At 29.7% G+C, this 14,293-nt stretch overlaps 3 protein-coding genes across 6 annotated transcripts; 1 reads left to right on the top strand and 2 right to left on the bottom strand.

Annotated features, from left to right (window-relative positions):
* The first annotated feature begins 2 nt into the window (after positions 1–2).
* On the top strand, positions 3–1,761 carry LOC117235758 (39S ribosomal protein L28, mitochondrial). 2 transcript variants are annotated; one of them, XM_033498081.1, is made up of 6 exons: positions 3–139; positions 509–675; positions 823–1,081; positions 1,159–1,302; positions 1,404–1,570; positions 1,645–1,761. In XM_033498081.1, the coding sequence occupies exons 2-6, from the start codon at positions 602–604 to the stop codon at positions 1,697–1,699; spliced, it is 699 nt and encodes a 232-aa protein (XP_033353972.1). In that variant the 5' UTR covers positions 3–139; positions 509–601; the 3' UTR covers positions 1,700–1,761. The 2 variants fall into 2 exon arrangements, with proteins under 2 accessions (XP_033353972.1, XP_033353971.1); XM_033498080.1 differs by having other exon boundaries at positions 27–345.
* Positions 1,762–1,807: 46 nt separating this feature from the next.
* On the bottom strand, positions 1,808–8,726 carry LOC117235750 (probable phosphorylase b kinase regulatory subunit alpha). Of its 3 annotated transcripts, none has more exons than XM_033498068.1 (14): positions 7,861–8,343; positions 7,321–7,766; positions 6,929–7,244; positions 6,635–6,848; positions 6,447–6,556; positions 6,210–6,357; positions 5,199–5,377; positions 4,974–5,124; positions 4,307–4,599; positions 3,375–3,930; positions 3,250–3,302; positions 3,011–3,169; positions 2,223–2,480; positions 1,808–2,149 (listed from the first exon to the last, which is right to left on the bottom strand). In XM_033498068.1, exons 1-14 carry the CDS (start codon positions 8,341–8,343, stop codon positions 1,922–1,924), a joined length of 3,594 nt encoding a protein of 1,197 aa, XP_033353959.1. In that variant the 3' UTR covers positions 1,808–1,921. The 3 variants fall into 3 exon arrangements, with proteins under 3 accessions (XP_033353959.1, XP_033353960.1, XP_033353961.1); XM_033498069.1 differs by lacking the exon at positions 6,210–6,357 and adding an exon at positions 5,561–5,708 and having other exon boundaries at positions 1,922–2,149; positions 7,861–8,726; XM_033498070.1 differs by having other exon boundaries at positions 1,922–2,149; positions 4,307–4,527.
* Positions 8,727–9,667: 941 nt separating this feature from the next.
* LOC117235753 (nucleolar GTP-binding protein 2) lies at positions 9,668–12,677 on the bottom strand. The gene is made up of 2 exons (XM_033498073.1): positions 12,359–12,677; positions 9,668–12,086 (listed from the first exon to the last, which is right to left on the bottom strand). The coding sequence occupies exon 2, from the start codon at positions 12,079–12,081 to the stop codon at positions 9,946–9,948; it is 2,136 nt and encodes a 711-aa protein (XP_033353964.1). The 5' UTR covers positions 12,082–12,086; positions 12,359–12,677; the 3' UTR covers positions 9,668–9,945.
* Positions 12,678–14,293: the final 1,616 nt, after the last annotated feature.

Genomic DNA, 14,293 nt, shown 5'->3' with positions numbered 1-14,293 from the left:
GACATGTCATGAATGTCTTAAACAAAGATAGAGACACTCTACTCATCTCTGTTTGTTTCGCAAAAACGCGGGCTTTATTAACGTTCCATATTGATTTTTCATTACTAAACACGATTCAGTTTCCAGACGGTTTTCCCTAGTGAGTGTCGAAAACTGTTTATGCGATCGTGGTTCAGACATGTTTGTATGACTGCGGCTTAAGATCTATTTTGTATCTTGTTTAACTCAATATTATTTATTATCTATGCTGTAGTCTAATAATTTAAACACATTAAGAGAATTATTCTGTTATTCTATTACAAATTTTCGAAAATATAAAATATGTCAATGAAATATCTGGGCAAGGTAATGTATTATACTGCATTAAAAAATAATACATTTATAAAACATAACCTCAAATAAATTTTGTTGTACCTTTATAATTTTACATATACATCTGTATTTATTGTTCTCGTATGGAAAAAGATTTGATATTATAATACTAATGATCATATATGTAAATTTTTAGAAATTATATTACATACCAAGACCTACACGATGGACAAAAGGAATTGGTGCAGCATTACCAGAAGAATATAAAAAGTTTTGGAAAGAATGGAAAATGCAAACACCATCTGCTGTTCACTATATAGAGCAAAAGGGCAGATATGTAAAAAACGAAGAAACAGGAGAAGTGTAAATATTTAGTAACATATTTTCAAATATTCTTATTTGATACTTAAAAATTTAATATTGAAATATTAGTTCAATTATTAGTAACCATGTTTTTCTTGGTAATAATGTTTAATATCTTCAATATTATTAAATGAAATTTACTTTTAGATATCCAGTTCAAAATGTACCATTACCCTTATTATATCCTAAGGAATTTCATGAAGGACTATGGGGTGGTGAAGCTATCATACAAGGTTTTACAAAGAAGCACAAATATGCTCGCAGATACCCTCGCTTTTGGTTTCCTACTCTTAAAAAGTCCGTAGTTTATAGTGAAGTTCTAGATAAATACATAAGTGTTGTTGTTACCAATAGGACTATTGATTTAATAAATGAACATTATGGTTTTGATCACTATTTGTTAAAGGTACATAAATAAGTTATAAAATACTTTCAAATATCGTAAATATTATCATATCATTTAATGCTTCTAATTATTTATAGACTCCTGCCTGTGATTTAAAGTCTGAGCTTGCACTAAAAATAAAACGTCAGATACTTTTGTCATTGCTTGATAAAACATTATATCCAGATGATCCTGTTAAAAAAGAAGAAATTTATAATAAATATAAAGAATATTTAACAGCTGTAAGTTCCTTTAATATAATTTTAATATTTTTTAACTTTGAAATTAATTACTTTAATTATTGTATAATTAATATAATTATTATATTAATATATATTCCCAGTATACACGAGGTGAAATTGAATGGTATGGTTTAACATATAAGGAAGCTTGTCAGAAATTCATAAAACAAAATGAAGAAAAAAACGAAGTGAAACCTTTAAAACTTCAATACAGGTCTGAGTTAATTGCCCAACTTAAGGAAGAAGAAAGTCAGATAGCTGTAAAGAAGTATGTTTATAATAAATTACGTTTTTTTTATTTTTGTGTTTGCAAGAGGATATAATGGCATATTATTTTTACAGACCTTCAGTATGGAAGCTACCCTGGAATCCTTTCACTTCTTCAAAATCGAATTAATAAGTATATTATATTGTTGTACATTATAAATAAAAAATATGAGGTAGTTAATTCACACTGGAGTTTAATTTTCATTTTTATATGGTAATCTCAATGTAAAAAACTGAATAACGGGTTAAATTTCTTATATTTCACAAGCGAATATTAAACAACAAACGTAAATTATAAGATGACTTCTAGACATAATTAACTAAAAATTGTTTATTTCTAAGAAATAAATAACTACGATATTGAACACTCCAAATCACCATCCTTTGGTAAACAATTTAATAGCGAGGCTATGGCTCTTGTAATGTATGTCATTGTTCCAAAACTACCACTTGGAGCACTATCATAAAAATGTTGACAAACATACGCTGCTCCACCACAAAGAAGATTTCCCATTGCGGTTGTTTCACGTTGCTCTTTTGGTTTAGCACAGCACAGAGTAGCATCACCATCAATTTTCATCTAATTATTTTAAATGAATTCAGTATATATAATATATATGTATATTATATTGTATTATATATTAATACTATACCTGATCATCTAAAAAAATGGCATTAGCCTTATGAACTAATTGTTCAACAGCAATAAGTCCTCCCAAAGATGTTGCCACATTATATTCAGTTACTAAAGTTAATACCATTAAAGCTTCGACTACTAACTGACGATATTCTGGTTGTGGTATAGTATTTAATACAGTTTCTACTGCTAGTGCAAATTTTAATTCCCCTGATGTCATTTCCTGTGTAAGATTTTGAGGTAGAATTCTGCCTTCGATTGCCAAACCTTGGCACTGTAACAGTTGAAATGTTAGCAAATGATAAATTTTAAATACAGGAAAATCACAAGTTTTAATGGACGAACTTCAGGATCATGTAAAATTGCTTAAAGTAAAGAAAAAATTGTATATGTATTGTTTTCAAGAAATAATAATATTATCATTATAAGTTAAGAAGCATTACATAGGTTTAGTTCTAACGTAACACAGTTTTTGGAATTACTTTAATGAAATATTATTTCTGCATGTTAAAACCAGAGATATATTAAAAGTACATACATAATAATAGATTGATCGATATTAAGAATTTGTTAAATTAATTGTGTTTTATAATTCAATAAAATTTACTTTAAATAAAAATATTTCCTTTACATTGAAAGTCTACAAATGTTGGTTTTTACATTTTTATGTTTTGAACATTATGTTTTGAACAAAACAATAATGAACATATATTTATGCTGTTTTTTTTTTTAATTTTTATCGCTTCTGTGTTTCCAAAGCTTGTCCGTTAAGACCTGAAATACTTTGCACACGTGTATACTTACTCGTTCGAGCACTTGCCATACTCGAGGATAAAAATCTCGCGGCACTCTGTTTAATGCACCGTCCAACCTTCGTCGTCGTAACCATTGACCTTGTCGGTCTGGCTCTACTTCGTTGCCATCAGTTTGATCAGAACTTAAGAAGCCTCCAATTTGTGATTTCTAAAGTAAGGTATTAGGATTACAATAAAAGTATTAAAAACCAATAATCATGTGTATCAATATACTTTAATGACTATTACCTTGCTAACTTTACTAGATTTGCAACTGATAACAGAAAAATTTCCCCGACCAACTAAAATCAGAAAAAATTATTTTTACATGAAAATAAAATTCATGTCTTATTTCATTAACATGTTAAACATACCACTGCTAATGGCAAATTCCTTCCCGCTTATAATATGGTGTAAAAGATTTTTCATTTCGAATGGCGATAAGTTAAGCAAATGCTCGGATGCTTCTTCTCCTGTACATATTAGAGTTCTTGATAATTCAGTAGCCATTACTTGAATAATTAAACCTACTCTAAGTCTGAGCATCTCAAGAAACAATTGTGGTTCCGTTCTAATGAACATTGCTAAATAAACAAGTAATTCTTGCGTTAGCATAGCAGTAGATTCATCATCTCCATAAGCTTGATGAATTAAAGCTCGTAATTCATTTTCTGGCAATGGTGCGACAATAGTGTGCTCGTTAGTTGGTGGCATTCCAACCGTAACTTGTTTCTGACGAACTAATAAATCAGTGACTGCTTTGGCTAAATCTTCTACTCGTTTTCCTAACATGCCAGCTGTGTGGCGTACAATTCCCCACATTTTTTGTTGACAAGCCTTTTCGTAGAGATCTTTCAGTAAATCTTTTATCAAAACTGGATGACCTTCTTCTACCATACCAGTATTGAAATACAGACCTTGAGAATCAACCTAAATATTTAAATTGGGAATTTTTATTAAATCAATAGAAAATATTTTTCAAAAATGTTAGAAACAACTTTAATTCCTCAATGATGAGTAATCGCATATGCATAATAATATTTGTTTTTGAAACTAACTATCTATTTGTTAATAAAATTGCTCTGTTGCTAGAAGATTAATCATGTATTATATAGAAAAAGACATTATTTTCCCTATTTTTCATTATCATATTATTTTTCTGTTACACTTTATACCAAAAATTCAAAATTTTTAATGTTTACCAGTAAGTAATCTATCAATAAAATTTTGAATAACGAATTTTATAGTACTAAATGAAATTAAATTTAAATCCATTATATAGAAATGTTTTCTTGCTTGTACTTACAAGATATTGTAAAATATCTCCTTGTTCTTCTAAACTTTCAGTTTCTCGAAGCATGGTTAACAATTCCTCTACTTCTGTATCTGCATACTGAGTTTCACCTATACCTCTGTGTCTATGTAACTTTGGAGAATTCGTCCAAGATAATAATTCATCTGTAGGGGACGGTGTTCGATCCATGGGAGCCGACTGCGTAGAATTGGGAGTTAACGTCGTATCTGTCACTTCAATAAATGGATTTGTATTTAGAACAGCAGAAGGTCTTCTATCTTCTCCTGCCACCCCAAGAATTTCAGCTACAAATTATATACTTACATTTTTTCACTTTTCTCAAAAACTATTTTCAACTCATTCAACTATTTGGTTATTAAATTCATTTAAAATTATATGTGTTTAAAAACAAAATAGACATGTTAAATTTTTTATATTAATTATAATTTATATTCATAAACAGAATGGACGTGTTAAAATATTGATTTTTATTATAATTTGGAAATTATTTATCAAATGTTAGTATGTACACTTACATTCTTGTAGGATGGTAGGAACTATAGTATATAAGATCACATTATACAAACGTTTAAAGATCCGCTTTAAATCGCACACAATCAAAATGTTAAGAATTTAAGAAATTTGTATGTAATTAATGTACGAAATAAATGTAACTTACGTTCTACAGCAATTGATCTTGTTTTCTTTATAGCACCTTTAACTGACATTCTGCGTCTTAAATTTTTTCCAGTTTTAGTTATCGGTCTATTCAGGAGACCTGTACGATGTGGGAATGCGCGCATCAGATGTTCTTCTAAATATTGTTGGACCTTATCAAATATGTATAAATATATATAAAATATGAAATTATGTATATTAATTTGCAACAAAAATATTTATTTACCTGCGGATTCAATTTATCTGGCCTACCATCTTCAGAACTTCCTAAGAAGCTTAGATTTGTAATGCAAGAGGTACTTAAAAACTCATTTAAGTTCCCTAATGAAACTCTTGTACCATTGATATAACCACTTTTTAATTTCTTCATAGTAGTTATCATTGCCAATGGTATCTTTCCTTGGTCTGAAATAATAATTGTGCTATATAAAATAAAAAGATTGTTTTTATTGTTATCTAAGAATAAAGAAAGCAACATTTTCTATATTACTTGTAGTATCACTATTGAGAGAAATCTATTCTATTTTTAGCACACATCTTAAATAAACTTTTGTCCTGAATGATGATCTAAAGCTGCCTATGGCATACCTAGATGATTATGAGTAGCAACAAGTGTTATAGTTGGTCTGCCGAGCATTTGCTTCCAGTTGATGGTGAGGAAGGCCAAGTTGGTTGTAAAAGTGTTGGCAAGGAGGGCTGCATCATTTGTCGTGTAGTACTCCTCCGCATCAAAGTTCTAAGACATGCAACAAACGCGCACACCACCGCACATATAAGCTGTTATCTTCTTAGAATGTTAGATTTTATATCGAAAAGAAAACGGCCTTTCCTCAATTCCTCTTTCTTTTTTGTTTAACTATTTTATAACATTAATTGATTTCGCTTATGATGAAGACAATGACATTTAAATATCATATAGTAGAAATTAATAATTAGCAAAATATTAACGATGGCTAATAAAATTGCATTAAAACTTTCCATAACCACGAAAGCAAAACTAATAACAAAAACAAATGCACGCATGCAGGCAGACATGTTAGATGCTTTTTGGATAATGTACTTGCATAATTTCAATAAGAAATTAAACTCCAAAAAGGAACTGCTTTGTTTAAAAGCTATATATTTTATCTCTGTTACTTTTAAGCTTTGAAATTTTATTATCAGAACTTTCCATGTATTAGATAATAAAAAGTAACACAGATGAAAATTATAGTTTTTAAATATTAAGTTACTATACCTAGATGAATGTTCTTGAGGGGCATGACCACAAGAGGCCGGCCTAACATGTTCTGCCAGCTAGACTTCAAGAAATTAATTTCGCCTTTGAATATGTCAATCATGAGTTCATAGTCCGATGCGATGTAGAAGCGGGTCATGTCTGTCAACTAATGTTTGATGCAAGAACAAGAGGCAACGTAAGAAAAGAAATAAAAGTATAGAAAGCAGACAGTTCGATGAGCATCAGCATCCTTACCTGTGGAGTGAATGCAAATATTTTATCATTCAAAGAATATAATTTACTGGTGCTTAAAATTCCTACATCTCTTGATTTACGTCCAGATAATCCTAATTTTTTATTTCGGCCTAAAAGTAGTTATCTTAGATTAACAAAAGCGATTTAAATACACAACAAATTATTTAATAAATATACTTCGTATATACCTAAATATGTATACAAATGACTGAGGACTTTTGCGGGTTGCACTTCAATTGGAGCAACCTCTGCAATTGTTTGTACATGAATATCATGTTGAGCTATTTTTTCTCTAATTTCAGCATCTTCTGCTAAAATAACAACTTGTACTACAACATCCGGCTTTTTCTCGCTACACAAACGTCTATTTAATGGATCCAATTCACCCACAGCAAGAAAACCCTATTAATTGAAAATATAAATTAAAAAAGAAAATAGTTTTAACTTCTTTGTATTTAATTTTTCTATAGTTATATACCTACTTCTTGTAATAATTTTCCTAATATGTAAAGAGATTGAGCCCACATAAATGGGCATCTGCCTAATGCAACACGCTTCTGGCTACCTGGTTCAGCATATTCTGCCGATACATTTGCAGTTTCTACAGAATACAATTCAGGTACTAACTTTATTCCATCTTCTGCTTTGATCATAATTTGTTCTAATTGTTTTGTATAATCTGCTACTGCCTCTTTATTGCCTTGGAAACAGTAATCCACGATTAAGTAACAAAAGAATAAAGGCCATTCGCATTCTATATTTTCAAACATACGTAATTCCCATGGTTCATAATAGAGCCTATTAGAAGCATAGTAAATTGGTTAGATAATGCTAACAATATGCATAGAATTAATTTTTCTTTAATATACTTCACCTATTAGGATCTTCTTTTGGCGTTTTATATCCATCTCTCAAAAATCTCTTACATCCATAATGACCCTGCAGCTTCTTAGTAATAGCATCTCTTGTTAATTGAATTAAATTAGGTTCATCTACAGCGAATGCTGGAAAACTTATAACAGATAATAAACCACTGTCTAATTCTTTCGAATTGGATTCACGTGGTAACATAGACTGTAGAACAGCTTGACATTTTTGTGCTTCATCTGCTAATACATGAATTACCGAGGTAGGTCCACCTCTTGCACCAAATAAGTCCAATTCATTCATTGCTTCCATCGCAGCTTTTGCCATTCCAATACTGCTAGCATTTAGTTCTGGTAACCCATGATTTGTTTTATCTCCTCTCTCCCAAATTCCATAATCAGGAGTACAATAAGCTGATTCAATATAGAACACTAAATTTTGAATGAATGCAACCTGAAGTTAAATTATATATATTTATAATTACTATGTCAAAAATTATTCCATATATAATGCATATTAGTTACAATATATGTTATAATGTATGTACCTCGTCCAAGTTGAAAACAATTTGCAAACCAGATGCAGTCATTTGGGCCAGGATTAATAAATAAAGAGATATGGCATCTATTTGAAGATGACCCCATTCTGTATCACCCACAACAGTTTGTTCGTTAACAGAACTGTATTTAGCATGTAAAGCATCATATGGATTTTGAGTGGACTTAAATCGTTCAACTTTTTCTTTCTGTTGCATCATTGCCATCAATAAACCTCTCATTAATTTTACGCAACTCTGTTCCAGTTCATATGTTTTAGCTCTATCTTCATCCGCATCAGCTATCTTTTTATATGCCATTGAAAGACCCCAAACAGCGAGAATACAGTATACATTGTCACGAACCCATGCATGGTCATTTTCTGGACTAGCAGGGAAAAGCCCTGTGACAACATTCTGATGTTTCATAATAATTTTATGTACAATCCGTTGGTAATAGTCCAAGCGGACACCAGAATTACTACGACTACGCATTTGGAATATGTGTGTCGAAATTTTGAAAATATTTTTGAATCTACTTTCTTTAAAAAATGCTTTAAATTCTTATAATTTTATAGTCTGCTCATTATCTCTCATTGCATTTTGAGGTTGGATTTCTCCAAATCACCTATTTCTCCAAAACACCTTTACAATAATTTCTTGATATTCTTATTTGATTAATAAAAAATATATATAAATATATATGTAAGTAAATTATCACACAGAAAGTATAAAAATTCGTTACATATACATTTCACAATATCTGTACAAATTTTAAAACTTCACATGTGAACATTTTACATAGCTACAATGTGAAACGAATGTCAAACACAGCGGACCTCTATATTTTACACCATCATTAAATAACTACAAAGTATGTGTTCAATATATGTACAATATATGTATATATGTATGTATCATGGACATAGGAATATAGTGACCGAACAATAAGGGAAGGTGTGAAGTTATTTCCGGGAAGCGAGCAACGTGATATTTTGGAATTCACATTGGTGATTGGTCACGCAAATGCAATATTATTTTCATCGAGTAATATACCAAGAATTTTCTCTCTGGTATAATTGGTTAACTGGTTTATTTTCTTCTTCTAATATACATCACTAAGTTGGTGACCAATGACCAATGCGGTTCCAAAACACCACATGACCATGCGATAGTAAGATAATATACCCGCAAGCCGAAAAGCGGCATTTAACAAAAACAGTTTCACGAAAATGGCAACCCTTTCTGTTTAAATTATAAATATTACTATATTGATGTACGAGCAATAGATTATCTGAATCTGCTCAAATTTGAATCTGTATAAATTTTGAAATAAATTACCTGAATTTGTCTAAATTTTCTTATCATAAACAATTACTCAATAACAATCGAACGAATTTTTTCATTAATCGAAACCTATGATATATTTCGAAAATGAATACAAATTACATTAATTTAGTTAATTAGTTACTTAGATTTCTGTAATACGTAATTTGTCATAAGGTGCACTATGTCAATCATTATGAAAGATTAAACTTTTTGTTTACAAATACTACCTACTTGTTAAGAATGAGTTTCACAAATGCTAGAATAACTATACAAATCTATAGATATACAGGATGCGGTCGAATAACATGTACAAGCGGGCGTAAGGTGATTCCTTATGAAAAAACAAGAAGATGTAGAATAAAATTCTTTTTGTCTGAGGCTTTGTTTTAGAGAAAATCGTATTTGAAAATTTATCAAGTGCACTTGATCATCATTAATTATCGATTAGGTATGAATAAACAATCAACAGGAAATTATTTTATATACAAACTTCAAATACTTCTTTTATGAATCTGTTAAAATACATACAAATTTGACATAGTAACAAAATAATTTTTACATAACTTCATATTCAATGAGTTGATTGTTAGTGTAAATCAATTTATTTATAACATAAATGAGAATAATAATAAATGGTATTTATATATTAAAAATTACTATACACATTAAAATTTACTATTCTTATTTAGATTAGTTTTTGTTTCTGAATTTCAATTACATAAATAACTGTTTATATTTTTTTAATTGTTTTATTTCCTTAGTTATGAATTATTTACGTTTAACTTTAGGTATTTTTCTGTTTCTATTTCTATTTTTTACATTTGTAACTTCATAAAAATTACTACCAACTTTCTTTCTTTTACTAGCTCTTTCCATGGCTCGTCGTTGTTTGCTTGTTAACTTTTTTTCTTTTTCTATTGGCGATTCCATCTTAGAAGACGCTGAAGAAACTTTAAATACTCCACTACTTGATGTATTTGTATTTAACATTTCAGTATCACTAGAATCATATTCCTTTTCTACCTCATCATACACACTTTGCAATAAAGTATCTTTTTCTAATGGCAAATGAATTTCATCATCAGAATCTTCTTCATTTAATTCTGTTTCATTTCCATTTTTTAAATTTTGATTGGATTCAACAATTTCTTCATTTCCTACTGATGTTTCTCCAGATTGTATATTTTCATCATTTTGAGTTTCATTGATGTTGTCATTATTCAAATCAGATACAACTGAATCAGTTTCTTCTGTCAGATCGTTTTCATTAGATGCATTGGGTTCAATGTATAGGTCATTTTTGATATCATCACCTGAATATGGTAAACCAACCCTAATTTTTCGAAAATCTTGTATTACAGATAACTCAAGTTTTGGTAGATCTTTATTTGATGTATCCTCAGTTTTATCCATATCAACATTCTCTTTTTCAGAATTGTTATTTTCAACAGGAATTTCATTTGTTGTTTTTGTCAATGGTTCTTCAAAATCAGGCGGCGGAACATAAAACGGTAATTTACCACGTTGCCAATCGTTCAAAACCATTCGTGAGACGATAGTGATATCTGGTTCGCCTTTCTTTAATAATTTACCACTTCTACGTGCAAACTTCTCCAGAAAATCAATGTGATCATCCCATTCCATAATTTTATATGTCTTACGTATATAGTCTTCTTTTACTCGTAATAATACTTCTGAAATGTAATCTTCAGGATTTTGAACAAGTTCTACTCTTACTACGCCTTTCAATACTTTTTCTGTGTCAGTTTCTGCTGATGGATAAACTACGCCTGGACAATCTATCAAGTAAATACGTCGCATTAAAGTAATATATTGCCATACTTTTGTCTCTCCTGCTATTGGTGCAACACTACATACTTTCTTTGATCTTAAGGTATTTATAATTGAACTTTTACCTGTATTAGGATACCCTATAAAACCTACACTGATTTGTTTCTTATCAATATGTAGCTTTGCAAACTGACGTAACAAATTAATCAAAGAACCTTTACCAAATGGATGCGTCATAGAAGCATGAAAGGCTACTGTTGGATATTCTGCACTTAATATTGCAACCCATCTTTGTGTTACCCAAGTTGGAACAAGATCTACCTTGTTTAAAATAAACATTAAATGCTTATGAGGTTTTTCTGTTCTGAGATATTTTTCTATTGGTGGTGATCTAGTTCCTAAAGGATCCCTGGCATCCAATACTTGTAAAATAACATCAGAAGAATCTATAACTTTGTACAATTCATTCCAAATTCTCTTGCTTTGTCCTGCAGACATAACCCAGTCTCTTTGAGCTTCTTTAATACCTGTATCTGGACGTACAAGATCAACATCCTTAGAATCCTTTTCTAAATTGTACGTTTCTTGCTTTTCTTCTGCTAATTTTTGTAGTTCATCATATGATGATAGTGATAAATTTGGTCTTTTTCGTACTTTCTTTGGACCAAAAACGCTTTCAAAACTTTCTGTATCTAATAAATGCACTCTTGCATTTGCAGCCTTCTGTTGAAGTAATGTTATCGGCAATTGCGTAGACTTCATAATTACATTGTAAGGATCTTTCATTGCTTTCCCTAATTCAGATTGAAATTTTTGTAAAGCATTTTGAGAAATAACTCTTGAATTGCCAAACCATCTCTGCGAAGGTTCTACACGAGACATAGTACCAGATGGCTTCCATCCTTGGAATGGAGCTGGACTAATGATATGTCCTTTACGATCACGCTTTGGTTTTTGATTACGGTACATTTGTAACCTTTTAATTGTTGCTTTTGTTCGGACCTTCGCTACACCTTTTAATCCTTCTGTAGGTCGTTCAGGATTCATGCTGTGCCCAGAACGTTTAAATCCCTCTTTTCGAGGAGCTTTGTTTGTTACATGTGACTTCGCCATTTTGCCTAAAAAAAAAAGTATTCGTAATTTGGCTTCTTAATTTATTTCATCAGTTGCATCGATTTTAATATTTTATTTTCTTGCTTTACTGGGACTTAAATTATAATCAACTTTTTCAAATATTTAATTTCTTTGTAATCAATTATAGATGTTATAAATTACATTAATTAATTTAAATATGAATTTGAAGATGTAATTTGGGAGCTATCCCCAGCCGAAAAGCAGAAGTTATAATAAATAAGATAAAATAAAGTACGAATTTAAAAATCATATTTACCTTTCTTCTTTCTACAATTACTATAAAAATCTTTGTTATGCTTTTGTCATAAAAATATATGAAGTTTCATATATTTGGACATAAATAATTGAGGTTAAGTTAATATGTGCACGTGCATGATCATATAATGATATATACAGGTTTACACTAGGTTTGGAAATGTCAATGGAAGGGGTAAGACCCCTAGCTGTCAAAAAAGCAGCGACAAGAAACGGTACATCGAGTTTTAAGAGATTATTGTAAAGGGGAGGTTTCGATCTTCAAATCCATGACTTCGCACATAAAAATATTTTTTCAATGCCAGTAGAGCACCTTCAGACTATCAATATATGTATACCGTCAACATTTCAGGGTTCTCAACTAAAAGTATCAGTATGTATTGTCAATACAATATTGTCAATATTTATTGAGAACTTTGAAATACTGACAATATTATTAATCGTCTGAGAGCACTTGTAGGGACGTTTGAACTTCTAAAATTTTAAGAAAAAAAATCCATTTTCACTTTACTACCCGCTACGTAATGTAAAATCATCTGAGAAAAAGATGAACTCAGGATTGTGAAGATTGAAACTTCATGCATTGAAATGAGCCCAGTTGGATTATAGGACAATTTTTTTTCACGAAGTTTCAAGTTTAAATATCGACAATTTTTCATTAAAAATTGAGTGATTCTTTAATTTTTCACACTAGTGCTTATATATTGGTATTGTAATTAGTATATAACATTTATTACTGCAAATTTCTACAATATGGAGTAATGGATTGAACAGCCTTTTGTAAAAAAATCTTTGAAAATATTAATGTAGACAATAAATTATTATTATAGAAGGAAGAGTTAGTTTAATTAAAGACAATTATACCTATTGGAAATGTGTTGTATATTTAAGGATATTACAAGTTTGAAATTACAGACATTTACTCATATAACTATTCACAAAATTTGTTATATATGTTTGTACATATTTAATAAACAAGATTCCTTAGGAAGATACTGATATATTATGAAAGAAGTATGATATATACTTATACATAGTTATTTTAATCATAAACATAATTACTTAGAGATTTAATATTTATAATACACCCATAAAGGTTTATTGCACATAGTATAAATAAAGCAATATTATAATTATACTGCGGGACCAATGGTCTGTGGCGTACAAAGATATCCTTGCTGACACTTTAAATAAACCATTCATCGTCAGGTCATGCGTCCTCATCTGATATCTTAAAGTACTAATAACACAGTATGTGCTATTCACAATGCGTGAACAAGTCATGTGTACAGAACTTCACAAGCTGGCATGAACTATTGTATCTTTATTGTTTTTATTATTAGGCTAATTTGTACAAATTACTTGTCTCAGTTTTGTATTCAATTATATAATACATTTTACATCATTTCACACCAAACCAACAGCAGAAATTGCATAAATAGTGCAAGTATTTTTATCTTTTCAAAACAAGGTCAAGTAGAACAATTTATTTAATGCAAATCATTGAAATATATTTCTTTATCTTCTACAATGGCATTTTATTAAACTTTTTTAATTCATTATTAAATTTTACAGATGTTTATATTATTCATAAAATGATATATTATTATAATATATTTCAATTTCCATCTTTATAATATTAAACAATGTTGCTATATACCTTCCTCATACTTTCTTGACTAGATAATGTAAATCTTATTGAATATAATTACTTAGCATATTTTAAGTATGTATACGCAGCATATGCCACTTTAATTAATATACATAAATACCACTGAAAGATTTTTTACTTAATTTTAAAAAATAACTTTAAATGCTTTCGGAAAATTCATATGCCAGAAATCAGTTAGAGAGTAAACTCAACTTAAAGTGAGTTATTTATCTAATAATTGTATCACTAACAATTTTAATGATATTTATGTGCATTGATTAAAAC

The sequence above is a fragment of the Bombus vosnesenskii genome, unplaced genomic scaffold (assembly GCF_011952255.1).
Source record: "Bombus vosnesenskii isolate JDL3184/JDL3185 unplaced genomic scaffold, Bvos_JDL3184-5_v1.1 scf7180000013319, whole genome shotgun sequence".
Lineage (NCBI taxonomy): Eukaryota > Metazoa > Arthropoda > Insecta > Hymenoptera > Apidae > Bombus > Bombus vosnesenskii.
This window is presented reverse-complemented; position numbering and strand designations above follow the sequence as displayed.

What these genes read in the sequence shown, in the direction of transcription:
- LOC117235758 (XM_033498080.1), top strand. Translation starts at nt 322, where the DNA reads ATGTCAATGAAATATCTGGGCAAG. An exon ending in AACGAAGAAACAGGAGAAGT is followed by an intron (nt 676 to 822) that starts GTAAATATTTAG and finishes ATTTACTTTTAG; the next exon opens with ATATCCAGTTCAAAATGTAC. An exon ending in AGTCAGATAGCTGTAAAGAA is followed by an intron (nt 1,571 to 1,644) that starts GTATGTTTATAA and finishes TTATTTTTACAG; the next exon opens with ACCTTCAGTATGGAAGCTAC.
- LOC117235750 (XM_033498069.1), bottom strand. Translation starts at nt 8,343, where the DNA reads ATGCGTAGTCGTAGTAATTCTGGTGTCCGCTTGGACTATTACCAACGG. An exon ending in CCAAAAGAAGATCCTAATAG is followed by an intron (nt 7,245 to 7,320) that starts GTGAAGTATATT and finishes TGCTTCTAATAG; the next exon opens with GCTCTATTATGAACCATGGG. An exon ending in TCATTTGTATACATATTTAG is followed by an intron (nt 6,557 to 6,634) that starts GTATATACGAAG and finishes AACTACTTTTAG; the next exon opens with GCCGAAATAAAAAATTAGGA.
- LOC117235753 (XM_033498073.1), bottom strand. Translation starts at nt 12,081, where the DNA reads ATGGCGAAGTCACATGTAACAAACAAAGCTCCTCGAAAAGAGGGATTT.